Raw genomic sequence first — 19,248 nt, forward strand, 5'->3', positions numbered from 1 at the left:
GCAAATAAAAATAGAAAAAACATTCACTTGGGTATACGGTATACATGTACGAGCATATAGATGCTGGCTTTAAGAGCCAGAATGAAGACGAAGTAAGCTGAGTGAAAGGGGTTGCAGTACAGAGAACAAAAAGTCACTCAAATTTCGCCTCCGAGTAGTATTCAAAGACTTTCTTTCTTCTTCCAAGCATGAGTCAATGCAATACGTTGTCTCCTACGTTTTGTCTCTTATACACTCACGACTCTTCCATCACAGCCTCATTCGAAACACACACCTTCAACTCTGTGGACTTGGCCTCACCTTCTAGTCATCCCCCAAGCATCAAGACTCTTACAGCTTATATATGTACTTCTATCAGCCTTATGTATAGCTGCCAGTCTGGAAAAACGAATAAGCCTTGATAGTGAGAACTGCCTCCCGGCGATTTTGCACGATCGAGCCCGCCTTTTGTCGTCAAGAGGATATAGAAGAAGCTCAAGTCGAAAACATCGATTAACGTGTATTTTTGTTTTTTTCGCAATAGGATCACATTCTTTGGAGTGTTGCAAAAATAACTCAACATACTGGAAAAAGAAATATTTTTTTTTCCATACTACTTTTAGAACTTTGCGAAAGTTTTATCAATTGTTTAACAGTTTGACATCAAAATTTTAAATAAAAAATGACTTCATTTTGTTGATGATAGTGATAAATACTTGATCGATAAATTGTATGTTTGAATGATGAACAGAGAAATTTAAATTTTTATTACACAACAGGAAATTAATGCAAAGTTAACAACTTAATATGTATGACATGTTGGAACAAACCTGGGTTATTCCACTTTTAAAAATCTTTAGTACACTGAGAAAAAAAGAGTCGGTTGAATTACATGGTAATTTTAGTCAAATAGACCATTCTTTCCATAGATGAGTTGAATTAAATAATAAAAAATGTTATTTAAATTTTTTTAAATTACAATTAAAAAAAAAAAAGAATTTAAAAGCTTTTTCAATGAAAATTGAATATTCTTTAATGTATTGAAAATAATGGGTTATTGATTATAAAATTCTCCGTCTTAAGAATTAATAAAGGATCTGGTAGACAATAAAATAATAATTTCAATGAATAATTCTATAATTAAACTTTATCATAGAAAATGAACTGATGTCAAAGAAGATGTTCTTAAACGTCAAATAAGTATGCTTTATTCATGTTATTTAAATTACTACCTATAAAATCTAATTATTAATAAAAAAAAAAACCATTGTTAATTTTAAATATTTATAACCAATTGGTAAACGTTGATAAAAAAAAAATTTCTATCTAAATAATCATCATTGTAATTTAAATTGACTTCATCTCAATCGTGACAGAAAAAAGGAATATTTTGATGGAAAAAATGAAAATTTTTTTCCATCATTCCAGTAATAAATGTGGAAATCAGTGGTGTTAACTAGAATGTGAAAAATTGTCAGTCTTATTCAACCAAACAAAATTTTACATCAATGTTGTGGTGATAAAAATTCCAACCATTTGAGGTAAACTCACGTCAAATCAACACCCCCTTTTTACTGACTAGAAAAAGTATTGAATTTGGTCAAATACTAACTACAATAAATTTCAATAGACTTTTACATTTCAAGCTTGTACTATACACCAATGTAAATTCCCTTTATTTCGAAGTAATTTTAACTATGTTCTATGCAGTACAGAATTAAATGATCACTTCCCATCTCCAACGGGGCTTTCAAACATTAATTACACTTCTCAATAGCATTTCATTTTTCAACTACTTTCAAAAATCAATATCATAATACGACAATTTATTAAATCTTCTATTATAAAAATATAATATTTATTACTCCATTGTTTTAAAAAGAGTAATACAAATGATTATTTCAACTTAAAAGTTTCATCATCTTCAATATCAATCATCAATCAATTGCTTCTCTACAATTTGTCAAATTATCTACTCACTTTATCATTTACACATTTTTATATCATTGTAATAAATTGTAAAATAAAAATCATATTCATTATGACAAACAAGTAGAATGAATTTTATATTTAAAATACGTATTTTCTTGGTTTAAAAACTTATCACTCATGAATAAATGCATAAATTTGAGGAAATAATTTAATTTACTTTGATAAGAATCACTACGCAGTTATGTAAAATGAAAGCTTTCGAACAAATGATTTATTATTTAAGGGAGAAGCGAAAGTTCATTTGTTACCCTAGTGAAATAATTTTCATTATAATTGATAATAAAAGCTTTTTACATCAATGGCTAATAGATATTTTGGAGGAATGATTAATTGATTTTTTCCATTTCACGATACAATTATTCTCGCAAAAGACTTGTGATCACAATCTTCGAATGACCAACTATTATATTTTTAATATACATTTGATTTAATTTGACCTAACCATGTATTTAAATAAAAAAAGAGCGTCAGTAGAATCGAGTAAGAATAATATTTTTATAGTTATTCTTCAGTTATATTTTATTTGAAACGAGTTTTTAATAGATTAGAATTATTTTTTTGTCGTAAATAATTATAGTTCTATTAAAAAGAAATAAACAAGTAAAAAATTCATTTCTAATGCAAAAAAAAATTTGCAAAAACAATATCAAGTGTTTCATTCCGTAATACATTCAATCATAGGCCAAGGCTTCATGTCCACCTTGACCATATAGTGATAGTAATAATAATTTAAATCCTATTGTCGGCTGTAAATCGTAACCAGGTTAAAAGCATTGGCAAGAGAAAATGTTACGCAATTTATTGGATTACTTTCAAGAGAGTCGATGTGTAACACACCAACAACATTACCCATTTTGTCAATAAAACGTTTGAAAAAATATATTTTCATTCCAACAATCAATAAAATTGAGGTAACCTAAATAATGTGCTAAAATGGATGAGTTTTCAATGATTTCTCATAAAAAAAAATTCCAATTATCCTCCTTCACCCTCGTCATCTATATTAGCTTCTTTATTAACTCACTCTTATTCAGATTATCCCTGAGCACTCCAAAACCTACATTATCAGTTTTCTAATAAAATAGTATAGGGATGAGTGCAGGTCGTGTGTACAAGTTGAAGAAAAGCGTTTCAGTCGGCAGTAACATAAGTAGGTCACCCCGTTGGCGTTCTAGCACGAGGGGTTTGATTCCCGTATAAAGGGGGAGGAGGGTGGAAAGACGAGAAGAGTAGCAGAGGGGATGGAATACGCGAATGGCGTCGCTGTGGACTTTGGGGTGGGGCTGTCAGAGGATAGAAGCTGTTGAAGACGTGCAGGGGGGTTTTCTGTTGTTGGTTATAGCTCATAGCCGAGTTTGTACAGTTAAACGGTAGAAAGGAATACGTGTGTAATTGTATAAATATACTGACGATGCCACATGAAATCAATAGAGGGGTGGACATGAGAGAGCAATCGTAGGCGTTGCAAGCTCAATTCATTCGTCTCACTCATAAAAGTTCATTCAGCTTCTCACCACATTTTCTACCCCTGCCTTATTCGATGACCCATTCTTCTTCATCTCATATTTTATTTATTCTATTTTATTACCGTCTTCCTCTTGTTTATATCTGCAAAATAATAATAACACCACCACCACCACCAACAATCACTTTTGATGCATATCATTGGAAATTGAATGAATATTTTTCAATATAAAGCTTACAGTTTTCAACATGTACTAACAAATAATCAATTGGTAACGATTATTAAAAGCCAAAAGGGGTTTTATTAAATTGATATTTGTCTTTGATGTCGACAATATTGCCTTGTGTCATGGAATGCTATTATTATGACGATCGGTAAAAGTGGCAAAAAACATGTAGCTAAAAAGTAAGTTAAAGTTTGTGGAAAAAAGGGAAAATTGTTGGCTGGCAGTATAGAGTCGTGTAAATACCTAGTGCAACGTCACTAATCGATAACAGTGACCCCAGGCGTTGGAGCTGCTGCAGTGGCAACACGCGGCCACAAGCTAACTTCCCGGCGCACTCAATTCACTATCGACTTTCCGAAGTAAACGCCACGTTGCCACTTCAAGCTGCTCTGCTACAGGAAAAGAAATAGAAAATCTAAGAAAATTGCTGTAAACTACGTTTTAAAAATATTGCAGTCTGGATGATGAAGAGATGGAGAAGAGAGAAAAAGAAAAAAGTATGATGCTCTTTGATTGACCTAAATATCCACCATCCTTGATTTTAGGTCCAGTTGCTTGCTAAAGAATAGATCCATCTTCCATATCCGGATTAAAATGAAGATCCTTTAAAATGAAAATTTAGCAAAAAATATCAAGCGTAGCATTGATTTGATCCAACCCCCTACTCCTGATTGATAGTGTGCTGTCAACGTGCGCGCGCGGAAACTCTAACCGGGCTTCTCATTTGTGACCTACATTCCAGCAAAAGTTAAACAATCCCCTGAAGACTTAATATTTGCCATGATTATAGGGGCATAAGTAGAAGTAAAATTATAGGAAAATCGAACAAAATTACGACAACGAGAAAAGTTGGATATTTCGATTAATTATAACAGTATCATCTCCAAAACCCAACTGGTTTAGTCATGCTGAGAGTAATTTACAATAAACTATAAGTAGAATTTCGACAAGAGGGTGAGTTATGAAGACGTGACCTACATTCGACCACAGATAAAAGTAAAGATGAACGCTTGGATACGTACAACTGCACTGAAAGGGGATGTGTAGACAAAGACAGAGAGATCTAGACCATCAGTGTGTTCTAAAAATCTATATTATTTCTACTTTCAACCGACAGTTGACCGATATTCAACATCACTAGGTCACGCCAATACAATCTTCCTCCTTTATTTTCTCGTTAAACAGACGACAGCCAAAATTGTCGTCCAATGTGAGCATCAAATTAGGTTGATCTCTTGCCAATTTAATTTTATCCTCACTTCATTGATTATTCTCAGCAAATAGCAATTATTACTGAATTCACGTCGAGGCCTTTGGTAAATTTAATTGACATAAGTTATAAAATTGATACAATTTCAAAAGCTGTTGATGAAAATCGATCATTTGGCGTGCTCAAGTGGAGTATTTTTTCCACTCTTTTAGATGCAAGAATTTAAAAATATCTCAAGAGATATTTCGATCGAAGAGTATACTCTAAAAAATTGCATTTGTTTGAGTGTACAAGGTATAGATAGGTATTTAGTTATCGGAAAAAGATTAATTGATCAGAGGATAAGGGAGTGCCTCAAGGTCGTGATGCAATAATTGAGGTCGTTGGAACATTATGCTCTGATAAATCATCAACAGTTTAGTTGTTGAATGATTTTTTCAACGAGTAAAGACTTCATTTCTTACTAAACTCAATCAGGTGAGGGCACGTGTGACGTAGAATGATGAGGGCAAAGAGACTGAGGAGAGAATAAGTCGTAAATAAGTCTAGGAATAGAATCAGCCAAGTTTGCATGGTGTTGGTGTGACTTGACCCAAGTGACGTAAACACTCTCTCATCTCTCTAAATCCAGATTGAGCTACGTCGTGTCTTGTTACGCACTCTCAGTCTCACTTATAGTACCAATCTCTCCTCTCCCATTACATTCGAGGTGACTCATGCACAGACCACGTCGGCTAATGACCACAAAATTACTTTGGGTGCACAATCAGTTCCGGACAACTCGCTTGGACCCACAACTTGTATTTCCGTTTGAACCCGATATCTGATAATTGTATTAAATTATTATTATCTTCATTAATTATCTTGCTAATTTATGAATCGTGTAGAGAACATTCTCAGTCTAATTTATCATCAACGTGGTCAGTTAAAATGTCCACAAGCAAGCATTTAAGTCGATGATAAAGTTATTCTCTCTACTAAATAAAATATTTTTGTTTATCACATCATAAAACTTTAATTGAAAATTTTTTTAAAAATACAAAACATCATTCATTTATTTGTTTATTCTTTTTTTAATATCAAAAAAATATGTTTTAGTGAATTTTTGATGGAATTATTTGTGTTTTGTTTCATTTTAATATGAAAAAAAAGTTAAAAGCTTCCCAATTGTTTTTATTTTATAACTGACCTATAAAACATCTACATTTTTATAACCGTCTTATCGAGCTCTTTAATTCCATAGTCCACTTGATAAGTTTCAAGAGAAAATAAAAGATTGGTAACAAGTTTAAATTTCAATCCAGGTTCTAGAGTGTTGAATAAAATAGTTCTTTTTACAAATAACAGCAGTCTGTATAATTCGAGTGTTTTTTCAATAAAAAGAATCTTATAAATTTTAGTTAGTTTTGAATTGGAAAAGATGGTAATTTTTTCTATCAACAGACTGACTAGGTATTCAATAAAAAATAATATTAATATCAATTCAACTTGTAATCAGATGATAGTAATAAATATTTATAGCTTTTTGCTAACAAGTGAAGATTGATTGCCATTAAGCTAAAATGAAATAGCACTTCATGAGAATTACAACATAAATCATTGGAAAATAGGAAAATCATCAAAACATTATGAACTTTATTCACTTAATAAATAAATATGTGATAGAAAATATTAGGTTTATCAGATGCTAGTTAAATTGATAGAAGAAAAAATTGATGTTAACGATATTTTCAGAAGGAAAGAGTCGTTAAACCTACAAGAGAAGAAAGCACTCAAAAAATTGAATGATATGCAACATTAAAGAAAATTGTAAATCAATTTTTCTATCATATATTCAGTCTCCCTCATAATGCACCAAAAGCCATATTTTGAGGTTTTTATAAGACATTCGATTCATCGTAATACGTAATCCTGATATAATAGACTGAAAAGACTAGAAAATTTGAATTTAACTGGCTGAACATACTAAAAATTATTATGTTTTATTACTTTCCTCTGCAAATAAAAATTTTTTCAATTCTTTTTATTTCATCTACTCTTATTTTCTTTCATACAATAACAAAGCATTCCAATAGAATAATTATTTCTCAACATTCCAACAAGACTGGATTTCAATGCTTCATCACAATTAATTCAAGAAAGCTTACCATTAAAATAATCAAATAAATATGGAAACCCAACTAGTTCTTTTAATTTATTGACAAGAAGTAAATACATTTTTGAACCAACCCTAGATAGATGATTTTTTAACTTAAAAATTTGGGCAATATGTCTTATGCTTGTGTGTTCATTCCAAATATGGTTATACATACAGTGTTACTCACGAGATCATGACAAATTGATTGACATCTAAATCGTGCTCATCAGAACAGGTGTTTTAAGTTACATGGAATGAACAGAGATACATACAAATTTGATTAAAACATTAATCTTCACAGTTGGGAAATAACAACAACAATAATACCACCAATATCAGGAATGGCTAGTGATGTTGATGGCAGTAACATAGCAGTAAAAAAAACTTTAAAACGAATTGGAAAATTAATAAACAGGAAGGAAATGTAAAACAACGCAAAAGCTTAGTCTCTAATGAAATGACTTATTTTTGCAGACTATCAGCAGAATTCTATTACTCGACAGAAGAATATGAAATGTAAATGAGAAATAAGAGAAAAGTAATTTAGTACTTTCCATTAGAATTATTAAGTATCTCAAGCTAATAGAAATTAATTAAATTCAATAATTCATGAAGTCATTTCAGAATTATTAATCGAATACAATAAGTAAAATAAATAAATAACAATAACCAATACTAATTCATTTAAAATCTATAGTTATTGTTCAATAACTGACATTATCAATGTAAATTGCTTAATTATATTCCGTTCAATGCTTTAGTACATATATATTACAAATTCGTTTCCTATTTACAATAACGAAAATCGAACAATTTCAATGACCACAGTCGAACAGTAGAGTAAATAATATTGGAGATATTTTTACCTCACCCCTAGGACCTATGCAATATTTCTATAAATTTTCAAATGTGCGCACATGGAATATAGCACGCCCGAGTTATCTGCATAATATTCTCTCGAGTGGTGCGTATATAATATCGAGAAAGAGGCAAGCATGTTGAATGTGCAGAGCACATTAGGATTCCAATGAGAGGCGACAGAAACACGCAAGGCGTGCCCGATAAATTCAGTGACGGAAGCACGATCTGGTTGCTTTCTATCTCTGCATGTAACTCAGTATAACATCAGGTTACCGCTGCTGAATAACGGCTGAGATATAAATTATCCCCAGTGTTGAAAAAAATTCAATTCTGTACAAATTATTTGACATGAACTATGCAAGTGAGAAATAAATTAATGAAGATGAAAAATTCTAGCACATCAGGGATTTTTGGGTAAATAAGCTGCAGAGGTTGGATATGGGTACCAATGATTGCCAGCATGATATCTGGACACCACTGAAAGGGCGCGGCAATCCGCAAAGTGGGGATAACACTGGGTATTTGCAATGGAACCGAGGCCCAGACGATTTACAATGCAAATCCAACCGGTGGATACTCTCGCTCTCTCTCTCATGGTGGTGAAGTCGAAGCACCGTGAGGTGACTCCGACCCAACGACCTATCTGGAGAAAACTGAGTAACGAAGCTTTCTCTCAATCCGTCGACTCTTCTCGTTTATCTTTCGGGAAGAGATGCTTTTGGAAATGAAATATGGCACTAAGATAACCCACCATGTCGCTATTATTAGTTTCGATATCTTTCACATTTTTTTTTCAGCCCAAAAAAAAAAATATGATGATTGTTAATCGGAGGTGGTAGAGAGAATTTTAAAGGACAAGTTTTTTATCGTTTTGTAGAATGTGACACTTAATCTGAATTAAAAATAAAATTTATAACAACTACAACAAAGACGCAATTTTTGTATTATCAATAAATAATCATTATTAAATGTTAAGTTTTGTAAATAATAAAGAAAAGTTTTTTTAATGCTATGCCGACTAAACACAATTGAAAACGAATATTTTTAATATATATTATTTTACAAAATAACTATGTTTAATGTATTTTTTTTTGTTTTACCAGCTAAAAGCTTTATTTTAAGTAAATTGAGCCAACTAATATTTTTTTTCAATTTCGACAAGGTTATTTAGTGAGTAAAATTCTGATAAAAAATATACTATTTCATCAATCAAAGGTTGGTACCTAAAATTTAGGTAATTGTGAAAGTAAATAACTGTATTTTTCCCCAAAAGCTCGAACTTTGAAGTATTGAAAGCGTTTTGAAACTCGGACTTTCTAGTTAGGATACACTTTATTGATTTTTTTTATATTACTTTCACTTTTGTAGGATAAAAAAAAATTGGAAAAAAAAAAATAGTACATGAAAACCTGGATTTATAAAATGTACTCTATCTATGAGAAATAGGGGTTAATATGAATAAATAAACATGATTTTTGAAATCGGTAATCCTCTTGGAAAAGCGCAATATGCATTGACCAATGTAATACGTTATTACTGTAATACGTTATACATAATCCATAATAAACTTTTGAATAATTCTTTTGAAGTACGTGTTAAAAAAATATTTATTAAAAGTCTAGTTATTATTTACTATTAACATTAAATAATTCTTTCAAACAATAAAAAAATTCATTTTTCTCAGACAAATCTTTAGTATATTCCATCAACTATAATAATATTTTTTGAATGACCTTGTAAACTATATCATAAAAAGATGGAACAAATTTTTTCCAACCATCTATGAAGACACATGATAAATATATATAATAATAATAAACTGTCGTTGCCATTTTCCTGTTATATCCAAGCTGATATTATTTCTTACTCCCGGTCTGTGTATATAGTATTGTAGCCTATAGCAATTTTTCTTCCTGGTGGGTAAGAGACGTAACATAGGAGCTACCGTAGACGAAGAAGACTCGTGTGTTGCGAAAGGAATGGCTACGAGAAACGATAAAACTGCAGAACAAAAAATATCAGAGTAAAACTCTTGAGACACTGTGAAAATACGAAAAGATGCGCAAAGTATGTGTGTACAGCCTGCAGACACGAAGAAAATGTTTCTCTCGTGAGTTGTTAATGTGCTGGTGAACGTATACATAAATCTGGTAACAATGAGAATAGAAATAATTGCACGACAACAGCATGAAATTCGCGCGTTAACGATCGCGACACCGCTAGGGTGAGAATTGTTACACGTAATTCTACATCATTTTTTTATGAATTATGTAAGCGACTCATAAGTTTATGAAATATTTTATAAATGCAGACGAGTGGAAGGGCTTAATCATTTAATATTGAATATTTGATGGAAAAAATTACGAAAATTATTTGAAGGGAACAATAGAACTGATCAATAAAATTATGACGTCGTTTTTATGTGGAAATAATTTTTATCCTCTTCTTTGAATGAACATTCAGAAGTTTGTGTAGAATAGAATAAATGAACAAGTTTAATAGAAAAAAAAAACAATAATATGAATCATTTGTAAAATAATTCGTTTTGATTATTGAGGTGAAGATTCAATTGTCAAAGCATATTTTCTATGCTGTATAGAAAAATGATTGTATTTTCATAGAAGAAAAAAAAGATTAAAGTTCTTTATAAAAATTTATTTTCCATCAGACATTGGAGCAAAGCTTCTTCTTTTCGAAGTAAAAAGAAAAAATTAAAAAAAATCTTAAAGTTTTTATTATTGGAAAAGATTAGATTGGAGAAGAAAATATTCAATAGGAACCTCTTAAAAAATTAGTGATTCCAAACTATTTGAAATAGATTCAATGAATTTGATTAATAGACGACCTGTCAGATAGCTACTAGACGTAAATCTCATCAAATTTATCATAAATTAATTTGTACTATTGTTTATTTAATATAATATTCATCACTAAACTAGTTAATGAAAATTTGTTCTGGAATACTAACAAATTAAAACATATCTAATTGAATCTCAAAATGAATAAAATATTTCATCATCAACTCCATGATCAATATCACCATTTGAAAGAAAACATCAATTTTTCAGATAACCTAATCAAAATTCTATCCATAGAAAAAATCATGTTGACTTAAAAGATATAAATTTCTATCTAAAATCAAATTTACTGAGCAAAAATGTTGAATCATAATTTATAAATTATTTACTAACATTTAGATCTCTATCTTGATTTACACAATTTAAAAAATAATCTAGTGCGATCTTTTAGAACCCAACAATTTTTTCCAACTCATAATAACTCTACCAGATTAAAAATCTCTTATCACTATGTAACAGTTACATATTAATATCGATTATCAATTAACAACAATTTATGTAATCAAATAAGTACATCAATTAGTAAAAGTATGTATTAAATAGGTCAAACATGCAATAATTTATATCTTCATTATCATTGAAAAACATAATAACAGCTAATAAATATCTCTCGACATGTTTTAAATCAATACATTTTTTTTCATCTCCAAGCAACATCTTCTCTCAACAACAACAAAAATAAACTATAAATTAAAATATAGATTCCAATATAATCATGTGTCTGATTGGAAAAACACATATTCTAACAAGATAACTAAGGGAATTTCTCTTAGATTTATCTAGACAAAAATGTGTAAAATTGAGTCTACGATAAAGGAGCTTTTAATATTATGCATATTAAATTCTTCCATATAATATCTCTTTAATGTTTCTCTATTGAAACGTACTTAGAGGAATTTGATAGAAAATCCAAGTATCGATTTTACTTAACCATATCGTCTACTGGATTCTCAAGTCCATCTTTTTTAGATCAATCTACGACTATTTCTGCACGCATACCTACACACTTTGCAATGCTAATTATTGAAGCGTGCAACAGCGAGAATGAGAATCAGAGTGAAAAAGAGAAAACTCAAGTGAGAGAGAAAAGTAGCTTTGTTTTCGTGTTATACTGACTCAACTCAGCGAGCGGAAAGGCCTCGTTACTGCAGTGTCGACGTTGTTCTCGCTACTAATCGCATACGACCCCGACTAGAATCGTTCGATTGGCTATTCAAATACGATGGAGACGAGAAATCGATATGAGACTACGTAGGATTACAACTGCAGTCGAAATTCGACTCTAGAAGTTGAGTGTTGGCGGTTATTTCATGTTGTTGCGTATTATATAGGTACAATCTCGTTAGTATTTAACAGTGTTTAAGTATGTTGCATTTATAAATATATTTGTATTCACTACTGGATAATATTCCCCAGAGAACCAAGCACAGAATTGTCCAACTACAAGATAAGATCCTCGCTATAACTGCTCATTATCTTATCTCTTGCACTGCCACGTAAATCCAAAATGTATCGTAATTTCAAGCACTTTTATTATACTTTTTCCTCTCTCTCTCTCTCTCTCTCTTTCTCTCTTTTTCGATCTCTTTTTCTTTCTTTCTTTCTTTCTTTCTTTCATTCCTCCAAGTATATTACTTCCAACCACGTGCACTCGTCGCATAAAATTTCTCTGGAAAATGTACAAGCGATTACTATTTAACTAACAACAAACAATAAAAATATAAAATAGTAGTAAATTAAATAGAAAAATAAATAAAGTTTATAGTGAAAATGGAAATAATTATAGATAGATAAATGTCTTTTTTTTCCACTACCTACATAAGTTTGGATACATATTTTATGTATGTTATATTTTCTCTACTTGCTCCAACTTCTATTCAAGATGAAATATTTAAAATTGTTATGCCTATGCAGGATAAAATATACAGCAGGAACAATTTAAGAAGTAGAAAAGAAAAGGAACACTTGGACTAGATTTAGAAGAGATAAAAATGTGGAGTACGTTGACCTAAAAATAAATATCACAACTTGTTTTTACCTTCGTTTCCTTACAGAAGTCTTAAACTTTTGCTATTATCATCGATAACTTTTCTAGTATTTATCAAGCCATTTTTACTTTTAGCAACTTTTTATCAATCATGATGATGGTGATGGTAATGGTTGATGATGTTGATGATGATGGTGATGATGGTTGTAATCATAGTGAAGCTTCAAAAAAAGTAAATGAATTAGTAAGGACAGAAAGACAGTAGTCGCAGTGCAGAATGCACCAGACTGCAGCGTCGGTCTATTTTCGCTTAAAGCTATTTTTGGACCAACCTCAAGGATCGATACCAACTATTTTACCTAGGATAATTACAAATTACTTTAACCTACAGCCAAAGAAATAACTTGACGTTGAAAAGTATTCATAGAACATCTTGTTGAGTAATATTTTTTTTCATTATCTGCACCGTAAAAAATTCATATCGCGACTTTCAAGTTCTTTGCTTCATGAACATCTACATAATATGCACGAACTAACGTTGAGCGATACGAATAGTGCATCAACGATTGCCAACCGTATGTTATATACACGTGTACCGATACTGCACTCAAGGTGAATTGCAACTATATAGTTATTAGCTCGATTTCCCTCAGAATATTCTGCTTCATCACAAACACACAATGTCATTTCCGCTGTCGTCTATCTTTCTTCTCTTCTCAATTACTATTTCTATCGTTCGCTCATAAAATCACGCAAATATCTAGGAAAAAAATCATGACCCATGCCTGATAATAATCTGTATTACTCTATACCTATTTCAACGTAGTATTCTGGTCGTGGTTTCCAAATTCCGAACATTTCTCATCCAGATCACGAATTTTGGTAAAATTATTTCGCCAGCTATAAGCATTTGCTCTAATATCAAATAGCTTTGGTGAAATAAAGAAATAACTTCCGTGTTGAAATAAATATTTTCAATTATATTCTATACCTATGAAGTACTAGGTCTGATAAGTATATTGATAAATTGTTGCCACCAATCAATCATTTTAAGAAAATAAATTTCATTTACTTAAGAATATTTTTTATCATGAATAAAAAAGATTGAAATGAACATGATAATTTGTCTTTTATTGGCCCTTAAAAGGAAATAAGAGACAAGTTGAAAGCTGCAATTCTCAATTCAACCTTTTAAATGATGAATGGGGTTTTTTTTTGTATAAATTGCTGTTTTTTACCTCAATAATTCAAGGTTAAAATACAATAGTTATCAGAATTTACTATTCTATTGTTTGAAATTCTTTTTTCATAAAATATTAATAAGAAATTAGAATAAAATAAAACTTATTATGGCATCAACTTGTTCTTATCAATGTTCACTTCAATTGCACTATCAGTAAAATTTACTCTATTAAATACTTTTAAAATCCATTTTCAAATGAGATATTATTAAAAGATATTATAAAGAATTGTTAAATTTCCTAATAAGTATAGTTTAGTTATAATTTTAATTTAAATATAATTTCCACTGAAATACTTCCAATGAATTATTGTTATCAACATTAGAAGTTATTTTTAGCAGTTGTTGTTATTATTATTACAGTTCATTATCGCTTATTATTAAAATAGAGTCTGATAGTTATATTAACCTGCTGACCTTCTTTGTTTAAAAATGGTCATACTAAATTTTTTAAAAACAATTATTAAAATCACAGAAACAAATTGATCAATTATCACTAAAAACAGAATATTCGTCTTGATAAAAATTATATAAGACAATGACTTTCAAATAAATAAATGATTCATTCAAGGAAAAAAAATCAGTAAATTATCAAAACACTTCAACAACGTAATATTTATTGAAAATATTTTTGAGAATAAATAACATGAACGGTCTATAATAAATCCTTTTTTGATCGATAATAACATCTTCTAAAATATACTTTATGATTTAAATGAGTTTTTTTGGTGTAAAAATTGTTTTTAATAATCTTTCAAAATCTTTCCAATAAATAGATGATGTATTAACAACCTCCATCAAACTACTTTAACCAACACAGAAGGTTAGAAGAGAAGCAAGCGGAAGAAAGAAAGAAAAATATATAGAGAAAGAGCTAGACATAATCATAGTACCTATAAAAGGGAAAAAGTATCATAGAGGTTAATTAAAAGCACGAGTGCTCAGTCGAGATAAGGAACGGTATACTGTTTGCCACGCTAATTGTTTGACGATATTGATAAGTTACAAGCAAACGCAGTAACTATTGTTTTTTATGCATCTATAAGAAACTTTAAGATACATACTCTTAATATCCAGCTGAGTTTTAAAACAAAACAATGTTGAAGAAAGCACAGAGTTGGAGTGTAAAAAAAGAATAAAATTGAAAGATAATAAAAAAGAATAAAAGTTTGTACGAAACTCTCGCCATTTTGTTCAAATGGTATGCAGGACCTATTTTTGTTCTGTGGTTAAAATAGCTAAGCTTAAACTTATGCTAGACACCGGCCGAGAAGAGAGTAGCTAGTTGCAGAAATTAGGTCAGAATTCAACGACGAGTGAACAAGACGATGGATAGCACGTACTCATGAAACATTTCAACCCTTATTTTCAAGATTACAAAACAACTTCTGCAACAAAACATTTTATTTATTTGAAATGTTTTTAGTTTTATTTTTAATGGCCTAGAAATTATTTTCAAGATTAAACACTGCTTTGTAGTTGCTAGTAAATTGAATTTAAAAAAAGAAACAGAAAGAAAAAAGATTGATGCCTAAAATATACACCTTCGTGGTGGTGCAACGACATCGAACAACGACAACGTCGTGGCAGTTGAAATAGTCGACAAACGAGTGCTCTAAAATTAAAATACGTATGAGAGTGCGTTGCATAACGCCGTGAGTGTATGAACGAATAGCTTGTATAGTATTAAGACATCGAAACTGTAAAAGAAAAGTCTTAAGATATAACTCACCTGCTGATATGGAAGTTGTAAAAGATCTCGTTCGTCAGCAGTAGTGACTTCAAAAGTAGGTGCAGGTTGTGGTGGATACAAATTTCCTTTTCCAGGATATGACGTGCTCCGACGGAATTTAACTGGACTAATATTTGATGGATGAGCTTGGTTAGGTCCTGGATGACCAGGAAATGTTGGACTAGGTTTTCTACCTTGAAGTCCAGCCGCTGCAGCAACTGCTGCAGCTGCATGTAATGAAGAATGTAGCGGTGGTAAATTGGGTACTGACCGACCTCGACTCCAAGGTGATAATGCTGGACTAGCTGCCGTTTGAGGTCCACCACCCCATTGTTGAGGTGCTTGAGGTCCTCCAGACCATGCAGCATAACCTTTGCCTTGGAGATAAACTCCAGTATGTGACGAAGGGGGTTGTTGACTAGTTTGCTGAGCCTGTTGAGCTTGTTGTTGAGTTTGCGGCTGATTTCCGACTTGAAGACTATGTCTACTACCTGCTGGCGAAGCATTCCCATGTTGGGGGAAGTTATGGCTTGCAGTAATGGCTCGACGTGCTCCAGATCCAGCAAAAAGTCCAGGAGCGCCAGTTGGAAAGTTTTGGAAGGTAGCGATCGAGCCATTAACAGGTAATGCATGAAGTCCAGTATCTTCCGGAGCAGTTGCCCAGAGACTTGGTACTCTCACGGGGTCAGTGAATCCTTGGAGACTTGAGGTCGTGCCACAAGACGTGATGTCCTTGTCCATGGATGAGGGAGTTGTGGGGGCAATAGCAATACTCTCAGCTTCAGACGCGTCCTTGGATTTATCCTGAACACCAGTTGGGTCTAATCCAGGTGAAAGGGGCGCCGCTTTAGCGCTGCCCTGCTTTTCAATCAGCAAATCGTCTTGCATTGCTCCCACCTGGCTGCTCAGCAGCGTCACCGTTGAGGAGGTGCTTGTTTGTCTGCACCCAGACGCTGGGGTACTCGAGAAGAGACTGGCAGCTCCAAAGTCCCCCATATACTTGTAGAGAACTATAAAGAGAAAGATTGATCAATCTCAATTGACTTAATAGATAAGTTTTTAAGTTTCAGAGACTCAATAGTCTCGATCAGGGATGATGATTATGTTCACCGTCGACCCGGACGTCGTCAACGTCTCCGACACGAGCACGCGAACTCCCTATCGATCGCCACGCTCATCAAGACACGCACGATAACCCGGAAAAGGACTAGACGTTGTTAAATCTTTCTTTCTCCGCTTTCTTCCTCTTATCCACTTTCTTCTTTTAAAACTTATTCCTCCACTATAATAGCTTAACACTTTAAAGTCCAAATTACACCGGACGAGGTGTGCTTCGAACAAATTCGAAGCTAATAACTCTGACACTCCAGTGCATTCTTTCGTCGTGATATCAACCGTACACCTTATCCTCTGTCACCAAAAACTAAACTGTACAATTATACCTTGTCAACCCTGATACTGGAACTCGCCGTATTCACTAAATTATTATAAACAAATTCGACGTAATATTGCTGCTAAATTGAGCAAACGTCGAATTATTCGTACAAGGAAGAATAGACCTGTCAATCCCGACACAACCTGTCTACGTCACTTTCGACTTCTTTGATGCACTTGCGACACTTTCAACAATAAATACACGATAGTCATTCAACCATATCATGAGTTTCACATACAACCAGTAATTATTAAAAAAATTATCAAAACTTGAAAACTCACTGACGTCCACTTAAAACCTCCTGTATTTCAGTTCACACTTGCAATTGTTCGCCAAAAGCCACACTCATGATTCCGTTAATCAACTAATATTTCGACTACAACACTATTTGAATGACTGTACAAACGCTCCCTCGTGTTCAGTTCAACTCGTCAGGCACACGTATCGCGATGCGATAGGCCCCTTTTCCTCAGCTGCTCACGCTACTGCTCTTGGTGTTTCTGTATCTGGCTCGTTACTATGGAGCCTCGATGCTCCGATAACGCGCTTTACGACGGTTGCCGTCGTAGCTACGTGTGTGGTTCGTGCGGGGTGGCGACTTTTGGAACACTGTGCTGGCCAAACCAGCTTGAGTTTCCACGTAGCCCCGTACGCTCGGCGATCTTCGGCCCTCGCTGGCTTCGTCGTTGTCCCCGCCGCTGGTGCTGGTGGTGATGCTCTTGCTGCGCCGTCGCCGCTGCTCCTCGTCTACTCTATCCTTAGTTACGCACGCGCCCTGACGTTTGTCCCGGTCTTCGCACCATGCCATCCACCAACTACATTGGCCACGACGACGCCTCCAAGCTGCGACGCCGACGGGCTCCTCAAAACCACCAAAACTCCTGTGAGCACGTGCCAGGATCAATCACCATGTGTGAGCACGTGGATAAATTCCTTCCCCTTATTTTTTTTGCTCTATTATTTTTATTTTTTTTTATTCGTGGAAAACCAAAGTTTCCGTTGAGTGAATTAAGTTGTAAATGTTTAACCTCGCGGCTTCTTCACAATATATTCTAACACCGCGCGATGATCGTATTTTCCTGCCTCGATTACCGGATCGACTCGACCGACTTACGTACGCGACACGACTGGACGTTGCGTAATTGTCGTGATAAGAGCCCGAAGGCTGGCACACAACGTAAGCGGGACACCGGCGTGTGTCCACGCGCTTAGAGTCTCACACACGATTAGAGAGGCAGGGTCATCGGTTCGAGGAGCTCCGGGCTATTACATGTATAGTAAACATACAAATATAACGTAAATATATTCTAATGCTCTTTGAGCCTGATCGTTCTGTCCAACTGTATGTTACGTCCAAGTGCGTGTTTTCGCAAGATCGAATGTGTGTTTTCGTTTTGTCATGTTTACTCGATTCCATTCAACGTCCCTCGACCTACATATTGCGCACGTTCACTCATGAAATAGAGCGTCAGTACATACATTCAACATATGTGCAGCATACGGAATTAATGGCTCCAATGACGCGAATGATTATGATAACGATTCGTTTGTTGTTTGATGAATTAATTAGAGACGAAGTACGAACAAGACGAATTGCTCCAAATTGAAAATGAATGCCATTTAATATACTTTATTATTTTTCTATTACGTCATTGTAACTTTCATAATAACATAAGTTGATAACTGGAAAAGTACTCACCAGTCTTATATTTATCATCTCTTTTTTTTAACAACGCGGAATCATTCTGCAAACTTTATACATCGACGTCGTCATCTGTAAACTTGAATCCAAAACTGTTCATATCAAATCATGCAAGTCCACAAGATGGCGACATTGTCAGCGCGGGCTAGGTTACTTTTAATATATAAAAACTCTAATTTTCACTTGTTAAAACTTATTAAATACGTTACGTTAACAATAAAGAGACCACGTGTGAAATACTCTTTATACTAATTACTGTTGTTACACAATAATGAAATAATTATAGACTCTGATTAGACGCTATCTATAATTTAAGAAAATATCTATTATTACTCAAGAATTATTGAAAAATTTATAGATGTTTATAAATTATATTATTAAGAATCTTTTAAAATTATAATTTATATATAATTCAATATGAAAA

The 19,248-nt window shown here is 32.8% G+C and overlaps 1 protein-coding gene across 1 annotated transcript in view; it reads right to left on the minus strand.

The window, feature by feature from the left end:
• Positions 1 to 19,138, minus strand: part of orb2 — a 128,101-nt gene extending 108,963 nt beyond the window's left edge. The window contains exons 1-2 of the mRNA XM_035089340.1: positions 18,822 to 19,138; positions 15,688 to 16,697 (exon numbers count right to left, since the gene is read on the minus strand). Of these exons, the coding sequence (XP_034945231.1) occupies positions 15,688 to 16,683 (996 nt within the window). The 5' untranslated portion in view covers positions 16,684 to 16,697; positions 18,822 to 19,138. The remainder of the gene's footprint in view (positions 1 to 15,687; positions 16,698 to 18,821) is intronic.
• Between the last annotated feature and the right edge of the window lie 110 nt (positions 19,139 to 19,248).

Source organism: Chelonus insularis, unplaced genomic scaffold, assembly GCF_013357705.1.
Source record: "Chelonus insularis isolate UGA/USDA-ARS -01 unplaced genomic scaffold, ASM1335770v1 contig_66_pilon, whole genome shotgun sequence".
Taxonomy (NCBI): domain Eukaryota; kingdom Metazoa; phylum Arthropoda; class Insecta; order Hymenoptera; family Braconidae; genus Chelonus; species Chelonus insularis.